Genomic DNA, 24,611 nt, shown 5'->3' with positions numbered 1-24,611 from the left:
TAGCTTTCTTCCAACTTTTCTTGAGTGCTTTTAGAGGCCTTCTTGTGTTCTTCCAACTTGCTATGTTCCTTGCAAAATAAATATCTTTCTCCTTGCAACATAAACATTAGTATCCATACTTCAAGGTTTTGTGATCATCAAAATCAATCTATGAATCAATCTTTGGGTCATCAATCTCCCCCTTTTTGATGATGACAAAACTTGGTGTATATGCAATATAAAAGATATTGTTTTCTAGAAGTAATACATAGCTAAGTTGCATGAAGTAGAAAACATATATATTTAAAAAAAAACATACTTCATGATAATGCTTTAGATTTAATCAGCTTAACACAATCAACATATTTCAATTTAAGCTGATTTGTATTCAATTCAAAGCATAAAGGCATTATGAGCATATACTTAGATATTTCTCCCCCTTTTTGACAACATCAAAAGATAGTGAAACATTAAGCACAAAGATCAGAATGCTCATATATTTCTTTTCCTTATTGTACTCTGATTTGCAAGTCAAATTATTGCAAGGATATGAATCATATAACTCAAGGCAATAATATTAGAATCAGATTAATGAGCATAGATCAGAGCCAATTAAGATAATTTCAGAGCAGAACACATCGAATGTGATACCACAGATAGTTTTCTAAGCAAGTGTAGGTGGAATCTTTCTTAAGTTAATTCAAGAAGTACCACACGAATGGAAATCTAACCTCTCTTCAATAATAAGTATGAAAGCTTGTTCATTTAGGACCTTTTGCCCAATCTATTAAGTATTTTATCAACCATGAGAGCAAATTAATTAATTCTCTTAATGACTTCAAAGTTCTTTTATGATAATAGGAGCATTGGGGCACAAATATCAAAATATACATTCATGCAATTTTTGATACATCTTAGAGCTCTTTTAAAGACTTTCTTTTATTTCTTTAGAAAATAAGCACAATTTGATACATAAAATAATGAATTTGCACAAAATTGAAGTTCCAAAAAGCAAGCCAATTAGAGCTCATTAGTGAAGTTTAAAAAAAATAGATTTTCTAAGAGATACTCAAGAAAATTTAACACATTATTCTCCTCCTTTTTCATTAAATTAGAGGCTCTTAAGATTTGCAATTTGGTTCAAGAGTGATGCATGAGATATACTAACCAAATAACACGCCTCAAGGTGTATCATAAAGATTTTCAGATTTAAATTTCAGATGATACATATTGGAGAGTATTAGAATCACTTTTCATTTAGTATTCTTTCTCTCTCCTTTAGTTATAGATTTATGCGATTAAGTTCCATAAGACCTCTCCTTCTGAAATTTTCTTTCTCCCCCTCAATTGATCATTCCATTTAAGAGTTTAGAATCCTAAGATAATGTTCAATAAAATTGTCAATCTCAAAAATTTATTTTCTATAAGTTTCAGCTTATTTTCATAAGACTCAAGGTTTGAGATAAGACAACCTTTATAGAACTCATCTCAAGGTAATTTAAAGCATGTCTTGCAATATAAGGAAGTTCATAAAAATCAATCCATAAGATTTAAGGTATACATCAAATTGAAGTAACTTTAGGATAAGATATCTAAAGCTCCCCCTCAAAAGATGCGTACTTCTTTAATCATTCTTTTCTTTTGTTGAATTTCAGATTTTAATGACAAACGTGAATAGAACTGAAATTCTATGATATCGAGAATGGAGAGTGATCAAGAATTATTCAAAATTTATAGCAATCACCCTTTTTAATCTATCAAGAACAAGTTATACTTCCTCTTAATCTTTGAGAAAATGTACTGAAATATTAATCAGAAAATGATTCATTTGACGCTCAGTTTCTTTCAACAGCATTTACATTTTCTTTCTTTTAGAGTCATTTGAGTGAGGTGAAATATTTCTAGCTTTTAGATCATTCACTCTATTGATGGAAGTCTTTAATAATATAGGAGAGAAAAATATATAGATGATCATTGAGGTATATATATTTATAGAACTCAATTTCTTAATCATAGTTTTTCAGCAATGTATACATGAAGCACAATAAATATTTTTTTTAATATCAAAATAGAATCATAAAAAAAAATTGCTTGTAATCAAGATCATTGAAAGACACATCATTTAGACCAATATTAGTACATTTTAACGATAAGAAAAGATATGTTTCGGATGCGTACCGGAGCAACCAACCAAGGCATCAAAATTAATTCTGTTTTTCTTAAATTAAGATTTTATTTAGAAATCATATTGAATTTAAGCTTTTATACAAAATCAGATTCTGAATTTCATAAAGATTTTCAATAGAGGCTTTCAAAGTCATAATTTGAGATATGGATCTTCCACATTGTAGCTCATCTTAAATCATTATGATTGAAGACACATATTTCACACATATAAGAGGATATTCAGAATATTTGTATTTATGTTTAGCACATTATATACCAAAGTTAAGAAAGTTGAAGGATAGAACAAACTCAGTTCATTTTGCCTAAATAGAAATATCCTTCTCTTCTCCTTTTTACAAATTTATTCACCTTTCAGATTTTAACGATGATTGTGAATGACAAATCTGAAATTTCTTTTTAATAAAAAAAATTTTATATAGTATTCCAAATATTCAATCACATTATCCAAGCATGAAGCATTGTAAAACATTGAGAATCAATAAATCAAGACATCATACCATATGCAAAATATACCATGTGTTAAGTCATGCATTAAAATACTAAGTACAAGAATGTCAAGGATCAAAATCAATTCTTTTCAAATAAACTCCCCCTATTTATATATAATCTTGCACTGAGTTCATCCTTAAAGTATGTTTTCAAGTGTTTAAAAAATTGACTTGATTCTTCTTATATACTTTTATTAACTTTGTCTTTCATTTTTACTTTCTTATGCTCTATACTCTATTTGCTCCCTATCCGGTGGAGTTGGGAAGGGGCACGAGGTACTACCACTAGCCTCCCTCTTGTGCCGTCCCTAATATGCCCTACACCGAATAGTTGGGTCAAATAGTGCCGGGTACTACCACTAGCCTCCCCATTGGCACCATCCCTATGATAAGCAATATAGAAAGGTTAAACTATTTACTTTAAACTCTCCCTCTATTTAAGTGTAATTAATTATGGATTTTATTCCTTCCAAAAGAATGCTCACACAAGTCTCACAAATGTGTCGAATATATTAAGTTTGTTTTGCTTTTCCTTAAGGTTGAAGTGTTTGCCTCTACTTGGATTTTACTTCTCTTGAATAATATCCATTTTCTTTTCTTTATCTCTCTCTCTTTTTGTTATTCTCAAGTAATCTACATGAAAGAGCAGAATAAAGAAATAATGAAATGTATCGTATAGAGGTATATCATGCAAACACTATTTTCATTATGCCCAAGAATTCGTAGCTTCTCACAAGTCATTCTAAATCAGAGTTTTAATCATATACTTGTGTATTTCATGGTTATGATACAGCCATAGAAATATTTTAGATTGAGCAAACCATGAAACAATTTCTAAAAGTATAAGTCAGTCAATACACATATAGACATGATATCAAAAATTAATAATTAAAGAATTTAATCATGCCATAATAGGATTTAAGTTATTGACTTTGCTCAATTAATTTGTGAGAAAGGTATCTAAAATTACCTATTCATTATATGTTCTTCAAGCCAAATTAGATTTCTTATGTGTGAACTTTTGGCTGAAGAAGATCCTCTCTCTTGTTTGCATGTGAATGTTTAGTGTATCTTACATGAAGATATCCTTCAAGTTGAAATTTCTCATTTTTCTTTCTTGAAGGAAGGTCATTAGTTTCTTTAAGATACAAAGCATTCATCCAATATATATATATTTTTTAATTAGATGACTCAATATGAGATATGACAATAGTTGCATGTTGAGTCACTTTATTCAAGAGATTGCCTAAATATAAGCAAGCACATATCACTTGAACTAAAGAGATAGATTCATTAACCAAGATAGTTCAAGGACAAGCATGTGAGGCAATAGACAGATTTATCAAGGTCAAATCAATTTAGTTTAGATTCTATTTGCTTAAGATAATTATCAATAAGATGTGTTAACTAATTTTTAATCAACTTATCTTAAACGTTTGTTTCTATCAAAATTCAGATTATGACGTATTTGTTATCAATAAAATATGATTAATTAAAGTTAGATTGAAGTCTTGCACAAGGTCACATAATGAGCATACAATCTGGTCTACTAGCTGTATGATAAAATAATTATTCTATCATGCTTCAATACAGCTTTAAACAATAGATCTACTTTGCTCATCCTTTACAATTTCTACAAGATGGGGTCATAGATATACCTTCTTCACGCCAATCTTCTATAAGAGTTTTCTTATGGACTAACGTTGGTCAATGAAGATCCCCTTTCTTGTTTGTCTTAATTTGGAGTTTGAGAGAAGATGTTAATTCATTCATCATATTTCAAACTCACTTTGCAATATAACTCTTCATTAGTAGAACCAAAAATGATGTCATCAATGTGTGCTATGAGCAAGCAAGATATCATAGATTCTTCTTGTTGATGCATAGATTTATCACTATTACTTTCTATCAACAAGGTTACCTAAGCTTTTATATATCAAGCTTTTGATGCTTGTTTTAAATCACATATTGCTTTATCATATATGTAATGTGTAATTTTTAAATATGGTGGTTATTTAACATAGATCTACTTTTTAATGAAATAACCACATAGGAGTGAATTCTACACATTCATTTGACAGAATATAAAGCTCATGAGTCAAGCAAATGATAGTGGTGATCTTTACTTTTAATCATGCAAGAATCAAGATCTATTTCATCTTTTCTTGATTCAGTCTTTTAGTAGTTATCAATTTTTCTTCATTAAGTGCATTTCTGAAAAACTCAATTTTGTTATAATTATTAACAAGTTTTCAGATTGTTATATGTAAAAGATTAACCATATATAATTTGATCTTAGTATCTTGACAGTAAATCATTAGTCTCATAGAGAATAAGACGACTTGATATTTTTGCAACTAAAATCTTTTCATTGAATATTCTATATACATTGCTTGATGAATGATATCCAAGGATAGACATATCTCTATCAGATTTGGCATTATTTTTCATAAGAACATATCAAGCATAACATGTACGACTGAAAAATATGAAAGATATGCAATGGTTCATTTTCCATTTTTCAGAAGATCAAAAGGAGTTTTCATCAAAAATAGATCTAATAGAAATCATATATATGACAAGCAGTGATGATAGCTTTTTAAAAATCATTTAAGTAGATGACTATCATACACAGTTGTCTTTTTCATTTCTTCAAGAATTCTATTACCCCTATTTTACTTAAGATGTCCTTGGTGCTGAAATAGTTAATTTCTGCATAAACTTTATCAGGATTTTGGTTTTCAACACTGTGCCATGATACTCTTTATCTTCACAGTTAGGAAACCTTTATCATTTGAAACACTTTTACAAGATTCAGCAAATACAGAAAATATTTTCAAGTTTATTTTCCAAGAACAAATCCAATGTAAGCTCTTGAAAACTTAGAGATGGAAACAACATCTTTAGATTTAGAAATGATTTTTGGTTGTTTCCTTAGTTAGCATGCATAGCAAAACTTTGACCTTTAAGAAGATAATTTAAGTAAGCCAATGGCAAGGTCTTTTGAGATTAAGTATATACTAGCATGAGTTGATTTTGTATGCTAAAGATGGTTTCTTTAATCTTGGTATTCATAGTGCATATATTTAAAAACATACCAAGTACACATTATCATATCTATGATCAATAAACAATAATGCCATGGATAAAAACTCTCAATCAAGCATATAGAGAATTCATAGAATTATTCTTAATAAATTAATCATTTTGCAACTTATCCAATAGTGAGTAAAGTACACTATGAAGTGATTTGATCATATTTCCAAAAGTATTTTCTATATCACAAAATTGATCACTATTAGCAATTCATATCAAATACTAAGCAAAAATAATGATGAGATGCAAGGATTACTGATTTTTGTTAATAACTTTTCATAAGTATATTTTAAGTTTCTTTTGTTCCATGGGTATCTTGGTACACCTATGTGTACATCCTCATTTTCTCATTTTGGGTACCCAAGCTTGCTTGAGTCCTTGAGAGTTAGGACATATGGTTCCTTTTGGAACCCATATCTGTTTAATAGTAATAACTTTACCATTTGATTTAATTATACTAGAACGATAGGTAAAGTTGTTATTCCCATCCTTTTCATTTTTGAAATAACTTATCTTATTTAATGGTTTGCTTGATGAATTGATAACCTTTTTCTCTAGAGATTTATTGTTAAGTAAAGGAATCAAGCCAAGTTTTGATTTATCACAAGCAACATATTGGCTTTCAAACATCATTTTTAATCGTTCTGAACTTACGGTGAATTTGTTAATAAAAGATTTTAATTGATTAATTTCTTTACTTAAGTTTTGATTTTCTTTAATTAAGCTATGATTTTTCTGAATCAATTCTTCTGAAAATGACCTTAAACTTTTATTTTCAGAATTTAGTTTGTCTTGTATTTCAGTAATAGAATTTCTTTCTTTTGAAATTTCCAAATTTAGCTTTTTAAGATTTTTATTTTTCCTAGCTAATTTTCTACATTCACTATACAAATCATGAAAAGCATTTAAAAGTTCATCATAAGAATATTTTTCATGAAAGTCATTTGGTGTAAGATTAGATTCAGATTCTACTTTATCTTCTTGTACCATAAGACATAAGTTAGTTACCTCTTGTAGTTCATTGTTGCTCCTAACTTTCAATTCCTTGTCTGACTTTCTCTTGGTCAAGGCTTTCTTGCGCTTTACCTCTTTCTTCCTTTCTTCTTGCTTCCTCTTCTTCTTTGTCTTTAGGAAGCTGATTTGCCTCGGAGTCGACTCGGACCTTATTGGAGTCGACTCGACTAACTTGGGAGTCGACTCTGAGCTTCTTGGAGTCGACTCGACTGAGGGAGATTCATCACCCTTTTCTGCAGTCTCATTGTTAGTATATAATTGAAGCATATGAGAGCTAATCTGAGATTTATCATAAATATTTTCTAAAGTATCCCAGATCTCCTTAGCAGATAAGCATGCAGAAATTTCATTAAACTTTGTTTCTTGAATAGCACAATATAATATGTTCATAGCATTAGCATTTAATTGTGCTAAGTCCTTCTCATTAATATGAGAGAGTGTGTGAAGGTCATTTATTATGATTTTCCATAGATAATAGTTTTGTGATTGAATGAAAATGCGCATGCGTATTTTCCAATGTGGGTAGTTTATACCATTAAACAGTGGAGGTGTATCAATTGATTGTCCTTCTCCTAGAAAACTATCTATTTGAGTTGTCATGATCTTTGGCTCTAGTCGGTTAAGACTACAAATAATATTTGAGCACCTGCTCTGATACCACTTGTTGCCCAGTAGATACAACCCAAGAGGGGGGGTGAATTGGGTCTTTTAAAACTTTTATGCTACTTCTAAAACTTTTTGATTAACTATGCTAAGTTATATAGATGCACAGTGGAATTTAAACTTAGCAACAGTATGATTTATTAAATGGGACTTGATTAAGTAAATTGAGTATGCTTGCAACTAAGGGATGCGTAGATACGAGTTAAGCAAGCAATATATCTAAGTAAGCAAGTTAGACAATGACAAAAAGCATCACAAACACAATAAACATATAGTGGTTCGGTGCACCCCAGCACCTACATCCACTCCCCAAGACCTCTTGGGAATTTCACTATAATCCTACCGATTACAGCCGGTTGTTTTACAAGCTCACAACCCAACTTGTTGTTTTACGAGCGCACAACGAACTCGGTCGGTTTTCCCAGGCTCACCGACTAGAACCAACCCCGATTGTTTTCCCGGGCTCACAATCAAACCCTTTCACGTTGGTTTTACCCTCGGCTCACCAACAAACCTAAACCCCGTTGGTTTTCCCTTTGGCTCACCAACAAACCTTACACCGTTGGTTTTCCCTTTGGCTCACCAACAAACCTTTACCCCTTGATTCAATCCCGTGATTGAATCAAGTTACAAGATATTATAACAAAGTTTAAGATAAATCAAAGCTTCTTAAACAAGCAAATATAACACTATAAGCAAATAGAGTAAAGTGAAGTCCTCAAACGAGTTTGGAAGATGAAGGAGCTCGACTTCTTCTTTACTTGACCCTCTTCTGATTTGGCACGAAGTGGAGGATCACTGAGGCAGCACACGGATGGAGAGGAAGCTTTGGGATTCACTTGGATGCTCTTCTTCCCTCTATTTCACTTTGAATGGCCCTTTTGTGCTTTTGGGAGATTTCCCTTGTAATCTGTTTGGAATCTCTTCCCTAAAAGTTCTCTCCCACTTCCATGAGTTCTCCCCTAGCTCTCTTCTTGTTTTTATAGCTTTAGATGGAGTGGAAACAAGAATCTAGCCGTTAGAGACAAAAATAGAGCCGTTGGACACAGTCTGCACTTCCTGACAATATTACCGTTGGGATCGGAGTCGACTCGCGCGATCAGGAGTCGACTCGCCTGTTGCAGGAGTCGACTCGTGCTTTACTGGAGACGACTCGGCCACTGTTCCAAATTTGAATTATGGTGCATCCTCGACTGGGAGTCGACTCGTCTTAACCCGGAGTCGACTCGCCAACTTCTGGAGCTGACTTGGCAATTTCGGAGTCGGCTCATCCACTGAAGTCCGTGGATCCAATTTTGAATTTTGTCCTCTCGAGTCGACTCGACTGTCCTGGGAGTCGACTCGAATCTCAGAGCCCGAACTCCCGATTCTCTGTCTTTTGGCTCATCCAGTCTTGGAGTCGACTCGAACTTCCTTGGAGTCGACTCGGCTCTCAGTTTCCGAAAGTTGGTCTTCTGCCATCTTAGTGTAGCGCTGCCTTGGAGTCGACTCGAGCTGTCTGGGAGTCGACTCGAATCTCAGAGTCGGAAAACTGATCCTCTGTATTTTGGAGCCGCGCTGCCTTGGAGTCGACTCGACTTGTCTTGGAGTCGACTCGCCTCTCAGAGACGAAAATACCGTCTTCTGTCTTGGGGTTGCGCTGTCTTTGGAGTCGACTCGGACTTTGTGGGAGTCGACTCGAATCTCAGTGTCCAAAAACTGCTTCTCTGAGTTTTCCCTTGTGTACCACTGAGAGTCGACTCTCGCTTTCTTTGGAGTCGACCCGACAACCATTGGAGTCGACTCGCATTCCTCAGGAGTCGACTCGAATCTCAGGGTCGAAAATCCCTCTCTGACTTTTCTGCCTTTTACACCCTGGAGTCGACTCGTTCTACTCTCGAGTTGACTCGCCAAGCATTGGAGTCGACTCGAATTCCTCAGGAGTCGACTCGAAGACTATTCTTTTAAATTTTCCTTGAATTTGCTCCTCCAATTTGAATCTTTTGAACTTGAGACTTGGGCCAATAACTTGTAGCTTTCTTCCAACTTTTCTTGAGTGCTTTTAGAGGCCTTCTTGTGTTCTTCCAACTTGCTATGTTCCTTGCAAAATAAATATCTTTCTCCTTGCAACATAAACATTAGTATCCATACTTCAAGGTTTTGTGATCATCAAAATCAATCTATGAATCAATCTTTGGGTCATCACAGGTGCTTTCATTTTTTTATTAGACCCTACTGAACTTTGAGGAACATTGCACTTTATATGATTAAGCTATTGATGATGTGGACCTGACAAGCCTAACATGCCTTACACTTGCAATTTGACCCCTTATATTCTTCACCTTTGTTATAAGACTTAAGTTAACCTTGTTTTTTTTCTTCTTTTTTTACTTATATATCTATTCTTCTATGTTATCAAATCGTACCTCCAAGAAAAGAAGGACGGCAGAAAATATGGTTGCCATTTTGATATCAAGAAGATAGCAATAAAGAAAGGCAATCTTCTTGATGGCTGAAACAAAATCCTTAAATCAAGTGGCCCACAGGCTTGCCCCAGTGTTTAAAGAGATTATAGCAGTAATAAAATAATTTTGCTTTTGCTAGATGGGATAAAATTTACATGCTTATTCTCTTTTTTACGCTTTTCCATAAATAATTTTTTATGATCTGCACAAAAATCATATATTGAATAGGATGAGTTGCTTGCCATGATATAAGGATCTAATTGTCCACATCTATAAAAAAAAAAAGTTTGTAAGATGACATAAAGAAACATTTTAATCGCCAACTTCTCGAATTATGTAGATGGGATAAATGTTTCTCCCATCTCCTCACCCTAACTGCAAATAAGTGTCCACCTAGAATGCTTAGAGTGAAACCAAGATTTCGATGGAGCATGATGCTATATTCTTCTCATCGAAGTACCATTCTTCCTTTTATTGAAAGAACAACTAATAGGGGCTACTTTGCGGATCTCCCTTCTATGCTTTCTTTTATGTAATTAGAAGCTTACTCACCTCCTCACTTTCATCTGCATTTTGTTATGGAAATTTTGTTCCTATATCCTCCTTTTACATGCACTAATTACCCAACTAGGTCTCCATCTCAGAATTTAGTTTGAGTCAAATGGAAATCATTTTAGAAATCTAATCACCTATTCATTACAATTACCCAAATCTAGTTTCAGTATCTAACTAGTCTTTTGGTACTTTCCATACCAAGAGCATGTTAAAGTCATTCTCATCCTAGCACTCCAACCAACACACTATCAAAAGACATTACTTATTGCTATCTGCGATCATGTATACATGTCTCTACTATGCAGCCTCCAAACAATACCTTAATAAAGCCGTCTCCTTTATTATTGTCAATACTCTTTAAATTGGGTTACATTGGCTGGTGTTTTGAAATTGAATGAAGTAAATAGAAAGATTGGTGATGGCAAATTTAATTGGAGTGGTCCAAAAAAACAAGGAGATAGAGGGAGGCCGTTCCAATTGTGAGTTACCATGTGAATGACTTTGTTAAATCTTTCATGCACAACAGTTTTTGCCAACCACCATCTGTTTGAGAAGAAAACTCACAAGTTAGTATAGCAGCACACTTGCCTCCCATCACCATAACTATATTTGCTCCTCAGCATCTGAGCTGAACCCATCAATAAGAAGCTTGCAAATATCTTCTGTTTATCTTCAGAGTTATTATTATTTATTATAGATGCAATTCTGATAACCTTTTATTATTCAAAAACAGAATCAATTGATAGATAATGAATCTATCAAATTTATCCAAGAAGATACTCTTAGAGACAATCAATCTACCAAACTTCAACTTGATGACAGCATCTGCTGTTTCCACGTTTTACTGAAAATCTTTATACTTGAAGGGAATAAAAAACTAAGTGGTGTCTTCTTGTCTTTTCCTTGGTTACCACCAAACAGACCTTTTTTCTGTAGCTGTTCATTGCTAGAACAAATTGGGTGTTAATCTTATGTTTAAAAAAAACTCATTTCTAGAAGCATTAGAGAGTGAGCGAAAGAAAGGACTAATTGGAGTGTCAAATGATTAAAGGAGTTGAACATTTGTTGGTAGCCTTCCATACTGATGTTCATCTTATATACCTCTGACACAGTGGGATATGGCTGTATTGCATTTCCATCTGCATTTTCTTGCTGTTTTTGTCTTCTAAATGCATTGATGCATACTGCAAGAACATTTAAAAATAGAAAAATAATTATTCTTGAACTTGTAGCTTACAGTTCCTGATCATAAAGAGCTTTGCTATGGGGCCCAGCTATGGTACCAAAACAATGTCATATTTCATGAGGTTGTTGGTATAATTTGCAGGATTAGTGCAATACACTGTGGGATTATGGTGTGAAGCACCAATCCCACCATGCATATGGCAATGGACTTTTCTTTGGTAGCAGGGTTGGGCCCCAAGCCTTTTTATGACAACAAATGACTTGTTCATTTCTTTGGGTAATAATCTTTTTGGGCAACTTATGAATATAGTGGCAGTTAGTCATATGTAATGTGGTACAAATCTTTGTTCGACGCATAATTAGAAAGCATAGCTATCTCAAAAGAGGCTACCAAAAGATATTTGATGCAGGAGTGTTTTATTATTTTATACATTTTGCCAGTTAATTTTAGATGTACCAGCACTGCCATATCTCTTTGTCTAGTGCAAGCTATGTGGGAGGCAAGGATCAATTCAGATGATTCCTGGGCATGGTCAACCATTGACTCGTGAACTTAGTCAGCGTGAATCGACCACCAGATTGATGGTTTTTGACTGCAGAGGCTTTGAACCTGTTGATTTCTCTTTTGATGATGGATGGATGGCTGAATCTGTAAGTATCTACTGCTTGTAGCTTTTGCAGTCTCTGTTGCACAACTACTTCTGGTATTGCATTCAACTCGTACTTATTTCCTAGCTTGTCACTCTGGATATACCTGTTCAGTACATTCAGCTCCTGCAGAACTATGGTAACATAAGAATTTGCCTGTGAACTAGTTCTAATTGCACCTTATATTGCAATTCATATAGATGATAACGGTGCAGCATTTATATAGTTACCTCCTTTCAAACACATGGTGAAATTTGTGAACTATGTCAGTGATGGTGGTAAATATTGAAAATTTTATTGGATTCTGCCTTGATGAACGAGATAAAATGATTGGTGGCTGTGCATGAACAGACACAATGGTGTGTGAGTGAGAATGTCCCAGAAATTCTATACTGGGTGCTGCGCTTGCTTTGAAATCTCGTTTTTTAAGAAAGATCAAGTGGTTTTTTGGGTTGTGAATGAAATTGATTCTTGCTCTTCAAGTGAGGTTGATTAATTTTGTTTAGGGTTGCAAGGAAATTTGATCTGAATGCTAGTGAAGCTCATGAGTGCACTAGCATGTTGATTGAAACGAAAAATAAGTGATGCACGTCCAAGAGTTCTCTTATTTTTTAAGGCCTGTTGTCCTCATGTGTGTTTGCAGGGACAATATGAGCAAGAATAGGAAATGGTTGGCTATTGTTGGTGATGGGAGGCAAAATGGATCATCCTATTTCGGCATGGAGTCTCCCAATTCCGGCCAGGCTAACCTTGGCCTCGCCAAGAACTAGGTAGACCTCGGCCCTGCCAAGAACCAGGCAGACCTCGGCCCTGCCAGAGGCCAGAGCCGACCTCGGCCCTGCCAGAGGCCAGAGCCGACCTCGGCCCTGCCAGAGGCCAGAGCCGACCTTAGTCCGCCAGAGGCCGAGCCGGCCTCCACCAGAGGCCAGAGCCGACCTCGCCAAGCACATGTCGCGGCCTCCAAGCCTGCCCAACTTCGCGCGCAGTCGAACCTACGCGCACACCCACACCCACACACGTGGCCGAACATCCCAACCTGGCCAACCCCTTGCTTGCTGACCATGCCATGACGCGTCAACCAAGGGTCATACCCTGTCTCACCTGTCAAGGGTCATACCTTGCCACACCTGCCAAGGGTCATATCCTGCCGCACCCGCCGACACGCCATCTCCAGCTATTGGCCAGCTGATCACATCTCAGCCCAAAATTTCAGATAACAGCCGCCACCCTCACCCGATAAAAGGGGATAGAGAAAGGCCCTCGGTAAGCTGGGATAGGCATTCTTAAGCTTTGTACAAGCTATTTTGAGCTAGAAGAGGCCATCAAAGGCACTCAGAAAGCCTTTTTCCACAAAAAAGTCCGGCTAACTTAGCCATTGGAGGGCCTTCGCTGGAATTTCCGGCCAAAGCTTTGTGCATGTATCCCGGAGCGCAGGGAGGTGGCCATCTTGCTCCTTTCCGGCCGGCGTCTTCTCGGAGGTATCCCGGACCACCGGAGGCAGCCCCCTTTCTCCATCCCCGGCTGGCATCTCCTCGGCTCCCTTCTGGCATGGTCGCCCTCAGGCCAAATTTCAACCACAACAGTTGGTATCTTCAAACCAGGTCTTTAATGATCATTCTGGAGCAATGGTGCTAGAAACTAAGGCTGATAGACAAAATCAATTATGGGCTGTCCAACCAAGTGCAGTTTATTTGCTCGCTCACTTGGGTCAAATTGTAGTCTTGACTTGACATACTTAGCAGCCAGCGTGGGGCATCAGAAGTTACACTAATAGAACATAGAATATAGTTTTATTTTATAATTTACACGAGAGAGCTTAATGATCCCATACCTGCTAACATTTTAATGCCAACTCTTTTTCAAGTTGACATTTGTTTTCTTTGGAAGCATGTAGATTTTGTCAATTTTATAGGAAGTTATAAGCTAAGTAACAGAATTTTGCCGTGTGAATGTCTTAACATGCAGAAACCTCAAGTTCTCTAAAACGGTGAATCTGGTCTCTCGAATTGATGGGAGACAGATGTTTTGGCATGGCCTCCTTTTAATGCACTGTGCTGGAAGTTAATCAGATTTATCCCATTTTCTTCTTCTTCTGTTACTGGCCATTTTTCTCTGTTGTTTCTATTCCCTCCCCCTTTTATACTCCAGAACCCTTGAAATGATTCATTGAATATGTCATCTGTTGAATAATCATAAGGACAAAGGGGTTCTCAATTTTGAAGAGCATGTCTAATGGGTTTTGTTGGGGAAAAACCCAAGTCGCCCGACCAGGAAGCGCCGACCAGAAGGCGCCCGACCAGGGAGCGCCGAACAGAACGCGCCCGACCAGGGAGCGCCGACCAGAACGCGCCCGACCAGGGAGCGCCGACCAGAACGCACCAACCTCGCGACGCTCGAGTTGAAGGCGCCCAACTGGGCAACCGGCTCGGCTCGGTGCCGAGCCCCAAAATGCCTTGTCCAAATATTTGACCCCGGCCTGTTTCTTGAGGGAACCTGACCCTAGATATCCAACGCCACCGTACTTTGCGCTACCGTCATCAAGCCATTAATGCGCGTGGCCTCTGCAGGCCTCCAGTGCACTCAACCATTAATGAACACGGCTCAAGATGATCTCCGGATCACTCGACCATCAAAGCGTATGGCCTTCCCTGATCACCGGCTCACTCAACAATTAATGCACTTGTTATCTACGGACCCCAGGCCCTCCACAGCGGGCGGTTGAACCACTCCCCCAGGTCCGATCAACCACGACAATTCGCTGACTCCGGTCTGATCCGGTCTCATCCCCCACGACGCCATTAATGAACGTGATCGCGTTCAATTATCACAAAGAGGACAATCTGCCCTGTCACATCGCAGGTAACTCAATTCCCTCTATAAAAGGGGAATCCCTCCACCTGAAGAAAAAGGGAGGAAAACCCTGACTTCTAATTGCTATCTCCACTCTTATATTGGCCCCCTCTGACTTAAGCATCGGAGGGCCGGCGCCGGAAAGCCCGGCCACCGGCTTCTTGCAGGTCCTCCGGAGGACGCCACCAGCCGACGTACCGCCACCCACCGTTCCAGCAGCGGAGCTCCTCCCCCCTCAACCGACGGTCGCCCCCGGGTCCAATTTCCAGCAACAGGTTTGATGCTGGTTGACTCGAGGACATGACATTTTTCTTGTTGGCCACATCTGTTGATTGGAACATTGATACCAAATTGTACAATATTCAAATGCATAGTCTCTAGGTAGCTATAAGCGGCAGCAGATAGATATCATCAGGTTGTATTATATATTTGAATTAAATACTAATGTCGATGGTAGTTAGTGACAGTGGTTTTTCAGGTAATGATAACTTTCTGTAGTACTGTAATTGTATCTGTGTGTATGTCCTGGTAGAATTTTGGTACACAGAATCTTGGTGCTTCTGTACTAATAATTATGTTTCACCATCCATGAGACCCTAACTCTTGCTACAGCTCCATGAATTTCATCTGTATGTTAGCTGCTTTGCTTAATAACTTGATGTGCATAGATTTGTCACTTTAAGTTTTGCTTTATGGGTTCTCTCCAAGTGACAATCTGTTGATCATGCAAATCCTTAATGTTCCATAGAATGGACGAATGATCAAGATGTGCATGTCTTAAAAGTTTTTTTTTTTCAAGTAAAATGGGTATAGATCAAAAGGTGCTACTTGCTGTGTCACGTATTCTGAAACTTAATGTTGAGGTGCTATCATGGTCTCTAGACAAGTGTCACTCCATTTGAAGTGGATCTATCTGGAGGTGAGTTTGCAGACTATGATGAGAAGGGAGAATGCCCAGTTGAGGTAACCAATCTCCGGGCACTGTTTAGAGTGGTAAGCTTGACATCTTGGGTCATGGATTATGTTTTAAATCAGCTGATGACTTGCCGACTGTACCAGTAGCAATTAAATTCGAGCGAAAGCCAATATGGCTGGTTGAATATATCACATCCGCAGTATTTAATTATTGACATCTTTTAATGTATATTTACAGGTAAAGAAGCAAGAGCAATGGCGCAACACTGCTTTTGTTTGACGGCAGTACTTTATGAATGCTATGTCACAGGATGTACACAAGTTTTGCCATGATGCTACGAGACCTGTTATCTTCTACCATGATAGTACGTACTTCCTATCATCCCTTTGTTCATATGCTTAATCTTCATGAATCTTGTGTTTGCACAAGCCATTTGATGGTTAGATTCTGTTATGAGACTTTTGACTTGTAAGCTAGGGTATTGTTTCGAAACATTTTAATGATTCCCTTGCTTTTTTGGGCTGCGGAGCTTGACGTGCCACCTTCAGTTTTTGGGGCGCGCTACTTGGCTACTTTTGGTAGTTGAAACTCGTTGACAGGTTGTGTAAAACCTGGTTATCTTTCTCATGGATCTCTTGATATTATAGCTTATTATGCTGTTTTTCATGGGGGCAGCAAAGAATTACATTCACTTAGAGCAAGACCCAGACCTATGTTAAATTTTGCTTAATGGATCTATATGTACAATGTATTGAAGGTAGGAGAACTTATTATTCTGTGAATAAAAATCCTGTTTTGTTTTTTTGTAATATGTGAATCAGGATCTATGTTATTTTTTGCTTAATGGATCTATATGTATTTTGTGATAGCGGTAGGGTGATGGCATGAAAACAGGCAGCAGGAGACCCTATTATTCTGTGAATGAAGAACTTTGTTTTGTTTTTGTGATATTTATAAATGGAATTCGGAGGTGGAAAAAATTTCTGAGGCATGTCACTGGTGCAAAAATGCATTCAACGGTGAGATGGAGCTTCAAACACTCCTCTGGGAAAAGTAAGAGGCAAGGAAGGGGGGTTTGGGGGGTGGGGGAAGAAGGCTGAAGGCTATGGAAGATTTCTTAGGGGATCAAATCAAATTCTGCAATTGTTTGCTCGGTGTCTTTCTTTCATTTGCACGTCTTTTTTGGGATTGCTTTTTGAGATATCCTGACTGAAAGCCTTATCAAATATTGACAGCACTCCCAAGCATGTTAAAAAAAAAAAAAAGCATTGTTCTCTGATTTTATTCTTAAGGAGGAATCTAGATTGAAGATAAGCATAACTTGCTAGCGTTTTTATTGTTCTAGTCGAAAAATCATGGAAAAAAGACGGGAAACTAAACAGAAGAATCTAGGCCCTGTTTGGGGGAGCTTTTGGAGGGCCAAAAAGTACTTTCTGGCCCTCCAAAAGTACTTTTAGATAAAAAAATGGTGTTTGGTAAAATTTTCGGAAAGCTGTTTCAGCTTTTGCGGAAAGTTGAAAACAATTTTTGGGGAGAAGCTGCAATTTGGAGCTTTCTAAAAACGCTGTTTTTAGCTTTGTCGGGAAGCTGTTTTTTGGACCAAAATATCTCCATTTAAATCACACTTTTTTTCTCCAAAATCCTCATCCCGCCTCATCCTCTCCCACCCATCCTCTCCCTCTCTATCTTCTTCTTTCTCTCAACGCTGCCACCTCCGTTCCTTCTTCCTCTTCTCTTTTTTTTTTTTTTTTTTTTTTTTTGTTTTGGGAGCTCGTGGTTGCCCACAGTGGCAGCCATCATGCCAGCCACCACTCATGGCTGGTGATCTCTCTATATTTCAATAAAATAAAATAATAAATAAATAAATAAATAAATAAATAAATAAATAATGAGTGAGTGGCAAATAATCTGATCTAAATAAATAAATAAATAAAAATATTAGTAATTATTTAACCAATTTTATCACCTAGCTAGAAAATTTGTTAGAGAGATAAATGGTCATTAGAAGGATGGAAAATTAATTTACACTAATAATTATAATGTTTTATATATTTATTATTGTATTATATTATAAATATAATATTAGATTACATTATATCATAATACATTGATATGTTATGTTAAATAATTTAATATTATATTAAATTATTATTCTATAATGCATAATGTTATAGTACTATATTATAATAATATTATATTACATTACATTAATATTATACTATATCATATATTTATGTATTAATACATATTATATTTTATTATGCTTTGTTATATAATACTGGTAATGTTTTTTATAGTCATTTTGTCACACAAAAGTACTTTCTTAGTTTGTTTACCAAACACATGTTAAAGTGCTACAGCATTTTAGAAATGTAGTTACCAAACAGCAAACGGCTTTTTATAAACGCTTTGCTTCAGACAGCTCTACATCCAAAAACTCTACTACTAACAGCTCCTCCAAACAGGGAGTTTCTAAGCGTTACCGGTTATGTTAGCTGTACTAATTATATTATAAGCAATAAATTAAGAGTCATCATCTCCTTGTCATGATGAAATTGTTCTTTGATTTGTTCAAAGGATTTGAATTATTTGTGTTCTTTGCTTAAATTACTTTTCCAATGGCCCAAATCTTCCCAAATGTCAAATTTGTGGCCATAGTTGTTACCATATTACATTAATCAAAACTATGAATGTTTGTGGAGTAAACATTCAATTCTCTCTCTAGATGATGCTAATATATAATAGTATGTTTATCAACAAATCCAATAAAAAGGTCTTTGATGACAAAATCAAAATTAAAAAAACTCAAATAATTTAATAAATGGTGAGATCATGGCCATACATCAAGTAACCCTAATTTTGAATCAGTCGAACAATACTTGAATGAATAACTAGCAGAATTGCTATATCAACTCATCAAATGAGAGAATAATAGTCACAAGATACTCCATTCCCTTGTCAAGAGGACTTGGGTCTGGTGGTTGGTATCTTCTCCTTCAATAGCTTGCTCAAATGATAGGTCCGGAGTTGAAGCTTTGGTGATGGCATTCCATCCGTATTTCTTGAAAGTATATATATATTTTTAAATTTATGGCAAAACATTTGTCAAACCTACTGGTCTAAAAGGGGGAAAAAACTGAATAATTAGATATAAGAAGATGGTCCACAATCAAGACATGGGGTATGGCAATTGTCACATATCAAGGCAGGAAACCAATCAACTTATTGGTTAGCAAATGAAGGTTTCAAGGTATAGAGATCACTTTGCTTCCTCATTGTTTATCATCATGCTGGCATATGTTTTCGGTAGTACTCACGATAGATTCCAATATTGAGGCTGAAAAATGTTTGCTATTGTCTTGCCTGTTTAAATGAAACAGTCCTTACATTTTGTGTTCTGCCCTTCTTCCTATCGGCACTTATCATTCCATGTCCTAACCTGGCATTTAAAACATAGAAATTACAAACCCTTTCTAAACAAAATCAGAAACATCCATAAATTGTATTTTGTACACTACAAACCGTACACTTCCATTACTGTGGAGTCTGCTTATTGGCGGAGGAGACCATCTGCTATATCCTCTTTTGTTGTCTATGTGCGGACCAGGTTTGGCAGTGCGCAAGACTTGTTCCCATCATCGAGCGGAGGCAGTCCCTTGTCGGAGGACTTTCTTCTTCGGCTGCGAGCATCGGCGAGGAGGCCAGACATAGTAGAGTGGGGTGTTCGGTGTGCCTATTTGGCCTATCATATTTAGCTGAATAGAAACGTCCGGATCTTTGAGGATAAGTGGTCCCAGCCGATGGTGGTGGTGGTCAGAGCTCTGCTTTATTCAACGGAGTTTATCAGTAGTGTACTATTCTATTCTCCTGAGGCCAGGGACATCTGGGTCTCTCGTCCAGTTGTGTCAGCGACCATGTTTGCATTTGTTGCTTGGGAGCCCCCATTTCTTTTCTTTTTCAAGGTGAATTTTGATGACAGTATTGATGGGAGTGGGCTTTATCATCTGAGATCACCACTCCAGATTTGTGGCGGTTGGCAGTCGACAGATTTACGACACCCTTATCATTGTTGCGGAGCTGCGGGCAGCATGAAAGGGTCTCTCCTATGCGAGGCAGGCTTTGGGTGCGGAGTATAACCACCTAGAGGGCGACTCGCCGAGTCGGATAAGCAGTCCTTGCCCCGTGACATACGACGGATGGCACGGGATTGCGCCTCGTTTAGAGCCACGCATATGTACCAGGAGGCCAACACAGCTGCAGATTGGGTGGCCTCCTACGCGGCATATCACTCGAAGTTTTTCTTTGGATAAACCAGGCGAATGTTCCCTACCCGTTGGGCCATATTTTTTTTTTTCTGATTTTCTTGGTGGTACTCATATACGTGTGGTGTGAGAAACCGGTGTACCAAGAAAAAAGAAACAATTGCGATCTTTGAAGTACATCAATCCTTACGAAGTCTCATGAAAGTGGGGTTTGAATCCACATCTCTTCATATAACTATCACTATTGGAGTCTTTACCTGTTGCATTAGCCACTAATCTTTTAGTAAACATTAAATTAAATTATGGGATCGCAATCATTTGTCAAGTACTCTTGTTCAAGTCAATCATGTGCTTGCTGGAGGGTTAGATCATAGTATGTATCGCAGGCTCATATCCTTTTAAGCACTTGCATTAATATGCCTCAAGAAATCATAAATCACATAAAATAAGAGCAGTCGATGGCAAAATGAAGATCCAAACACTCAATTTGGCGGGCTTTTGATACTCTTTGTCACGACCCCCGCCCCGTTCCCGGCGGGCCGCCGCGACGGTCCTAGGGTGCGGGTAGGCATAAGGCCACCAGCCACCGCGTAGAACCCTACTACCTATCAATCATCAATAAATCTTGAAAATTTTGGCATGATACATGCACAAAATGATCACCTTTCCTATGGTGACCTGTCAGGATTATCTCATTACATACAACAATGCTACCTGTCAGAGCAGCAATCACATAATCTGTCACATAATGAACCTGGACAATATATATCAATACATCATCTCAGGCATATAACTCATCTATATAAAAATCTGGTTCCCATTTCATCCATGGTCAAACCCATATCCACAACAGGATCTATGACTGTAACTATACACTAAATACAACAGAAGGTTTATAATACACCAAAAGGGGATAAACCTCTATCTACATTATACTATGCTACACTATGGAGCGGCACAGCTAGCAGGCAATCTCTAACCCTGCTCTTCTCTATACAATACCTGCCCTGCAATCAAAAACACAAAACTGGGGAGTGAGTATATAAATACTCAGTGAGTGGAGTAGAGAGTACTATGCACATGAGACAGAATATAATCATGGCTCGAGATGAAATCTCAAGATCAATAACAAGATGAACATGATCTCAACATAGAGAATATGGAGTAAATCATCAATATCACCACAATCAATATCAACTCATCTGAAGCATATATGGAATAATCAAGTAAACATATATGCTACTCATGAATATGCTCAACAGATCATAATGCTGGAACATACAAATCAGGTGTCAATATGCTGAAATCATCACTAGACAGCTATCGGGAGGTGGGTTTTACGCCCCAGGCGAACCAGCAACAACTCCCTACTGCCATATGCATATATCGAATATGACACCACACCAATATGTAAATCATCACTAGACAGCTGTCGGGAGGTGGGTTTTACGCCCCAGGCGAACCAGCAACAACTCCCCACTGTCACATGCATATGCAGGATAAGACACCATATCGATAATGTAAATGCTAGACAGCTATCGGGAGGTGGGTTTTACGCCCCAGGCGAACCAGCAACAACTCCCTACTGTCACATGCATATGCAGGATAAGATACCACACTGATCATGTAAATGCTGGCCAGTATCCAGAACAGAAATCCATCTCACATCTACATACTAAACGGCACCTCGCGGGAATTCTACATCCGCGGAAAGCCATACTGCACCTCGCGGGGTCTTACTATGCCCGGCGGCAAGCAGAATATAAGTCGTAGGACCGGCCGATCCTACGCCTAGGGCCGTGTCCCCCCCTAGGAAGGGACTGGGCTCCGCCCACCCAGAAGGCTACTATGTGCGCACAAAGGCCGATGTTCAACCCCCATCGACTATAGGTGTCCTGCAGATACTGCCAAGCCATGCATAAATGCCATAATGCACCCTCCCAATACTCTACTAAAAAGGAGTATAATCAAGACTACCACTCACTTGATCATGACCCAATCATAAACTAACATCAGGGTTAGAAGTGAGGGTCAAGGAAGTGCAATACAACTCAATATACCACTAAAAAGGCTCTACAAATCTTTGAAATAGAGGAAATGAAATCAATTTACAAAAGAAATCATTTCACAATTCGGAATCAATTTGATTACTCATCAACCCCTCGTAATTCCTCTCAATGTTCCCTCAAATGCATGTACAGAATAATCAAGCATGGAGAATCAAGATTATAGAGGAATCTACTACAATATCAGTCAATATGCACAAGTGGAATCAATTCACACTTGGCGACATTCATGAAAATGAATTAAGAATGCTCATGGTGCAAAGTACATGACTCCCACTCACCTGTCAATCTGGCACAGCCTTGATACGCCTCCAAAAATCTACAGCTGGCAGTGGGGAACTTCTTCCTCTTGTTCCCTAGCTTCTTGCCCAACTGATACATGCATTTACAATATATTTAGTTTTGTATCAAGGGCTATAATCTACGTGCCAATTATAACATAGGGAACTTTAATTGATTCAACTCCCCTGTTCCCTAAATCTTTTCTTTTCTTTCTTCTTTTTCTTTTTAATTATAACTCACCATTTATGTGTATTAGGGACTCCCTTGCATGAGTACAAGGTCCCTTTTAGCTTGATCTAGGCTTAATACCCTATTATAGCATGAAATCCCCTATTTTCCACCCGGATGAACAGTAACCTGGACCGACAGCCGGTTACTTCATCCCGGGTTTGATCCACTTTTCAGACTCCAAATTTGATGAAATTTTTACCTAACATTCTACACTCATAGAGGATTCCAAAGAGGTAACATGCATTGCTATCGGAGGTCGTTTGACCTCCTAAATAATTCGCCGAATTTGGGACTTCGACACAGTTTTTCCGTAGTGCCGGAAAAATTTGTCAAAATCCGATTCTTCCTCTTTTAACCGCCTCTACAACCCTTATCCGACCCTTCTAGACTATATCCACCCTTTGTATAGCCTAATGTCATCAAAAGACTAGATAGGGATGGATATTTACCTTTTTCTTTTTGGAAATCGAGGTCCTTGCGTAGAGGGGAAGAAGATCTACACTTTTCCCTTCAGCTGGCAGCGCATCCGGGATCTCCTACCTTTTCTTTTTCTTCTTCTTCTTCCTCTTCCTTTCCTTTCCTCTCCTTCTTTTTTTCCTCTCTGTTGCCGTCTGAGAACCCCCCCCTCTCTGTCTCTCGGTTTCATTCCAAAGCCACAGCAAACCCTCCAATTAAATCACATCAAAATACTATTCACCCTTTTTTTAATATTATTAAATTCCCATTTTGCCCCTAACACTTCAACATATCTACTGTTATGCCATTAACTTTTGATTTCTTTCCAATTTTACCCTTACCACTTCAACGCATCTACAACTATGCCATTATCTTTTCATTTCTTCCAATTTTACCCCTCATATCAATTTTAAAGGACTATTCTATCCTTTTTTATATAAAAAAATATTTTGGGGTTATTACATCCTCCCCCCTTATATAAAATTCGTCCTCGAATTTAAAAGAGTAAATTACCTGATTACTCAAAGGGGTGAGTGTATCTGCTCTTCATATTCTGCTCAGTGTGGTATTGGAAATCAAATAAATTAGGAGTGTTTTACCTTCTATCTCTACCACATAGGTAGGATATACATACTTCGCTTTTATACTATCCCCTACAGGTGTATTAATAGCTAAGGGAATACGCATTAATATCTTATCCTTAGCTAACTTTTTAGCAAAATAAGGGGACACAAATGAATGGGTAGCTCCAGAATTAAATAATACTCTAGCTTTAATCTTATCAATGAGGAGCATACCTGTCACAGCTACATTTAATGCCTGTGCCTCTTGTGGATTTACCGTGAACACCCTTCCTTGCCCTCTACCTACTGGAGCTGATGGCTGAGATGGTCCAACACTCTGCTGTGATGCTGGTGTCTGACCTCTGCCTCTGCCTACAGGCCCCCTACTACTAGGCCTGTCCATCTGCACAGAAGGGTAGGATGCCAAAGGCACAAACTGCTGGGTGGCACCCTGCAGGCATTCTCTGGCAAAATGACCCGGCTGTCCACATCTGTAGCACACTCCCTGGCCCATTCTGCATCTGCCAGGGTGCTGCTTCCCACATATGCCACACACTGGCCATGATTGGAACCCAGATTCAGTTCTGGCTATAGTGACTGGAGGACGAGGTACTGATGGTAGAAAAGTATCTTGTGATTGACCTCTTTCCCTCCATTTCCTCTTACGTGGGGCAGGTGGAGCTGAGCGTACAGACTGCTCCGTCGGGCCCTCCGAGAGATCTACTC

General features: G+C 37.8%; 1 protein-coding gene across 2 annotated transcripts in view; it reads left to right on the top strand.

Moving 5' to 3' along the window:
• The window catches only part of LOC103712973 (uncharacterized), a 37,713-nt gene extending 20,695 nt beyond the window's left edge, over positions 1 to 17,018 (top strand). Inside the window, exons 3-6 of one of the 2 annotated variants that reach the window (XR_015972714.2) lie at positions 12,095 to 12,262; positions 15,992 to 16,102; positions 16,263 to 16,389; positions 16,555 to 17,018. Coding sequence is in view for 1 of the 2 variants with exons in the window: in XM_088709900.2 (XP_088566026.1) it covers positions 12,095 to 12,262; positions 15,992 to 16,102; positions 16,263 to 16,304 (321 nt within the window). In the remaining variant the exon portion in view is untranslated. Of the gene's footprint in view, positions 1 to 12,094; positions 12,263 to 15,991; positions 16,103 to 16,262 lie in introns of both variants that reach the window. The other variant, XM_088709900.2, reaches the window with a different exon arrangement.
• The last annotated feature ends 7,593 nt before the right edge of the window (positions 17,019 to 24,611 follow it).

Source organism: Phoenix dactylifera, chromosome 1 (assembly GCF_051530095.1).
Source record: "Phoenix dactylifera cultivar Ajwa chromosome 1, Ajwa_hap1_PhDact_Kaust_v1.1, whole genome shotgun sequence".
NCBI lineage: Eukaryota > Viridiplantae > Streptophyta > Magnoliopsida > Arecales > Arecaceae > Phoenix > Phoenix dactylifera.
Note: the sequence above shows the minus strand (reverse complement) of the source record. Positions and strands in the feature narration are given on the sequence as shown.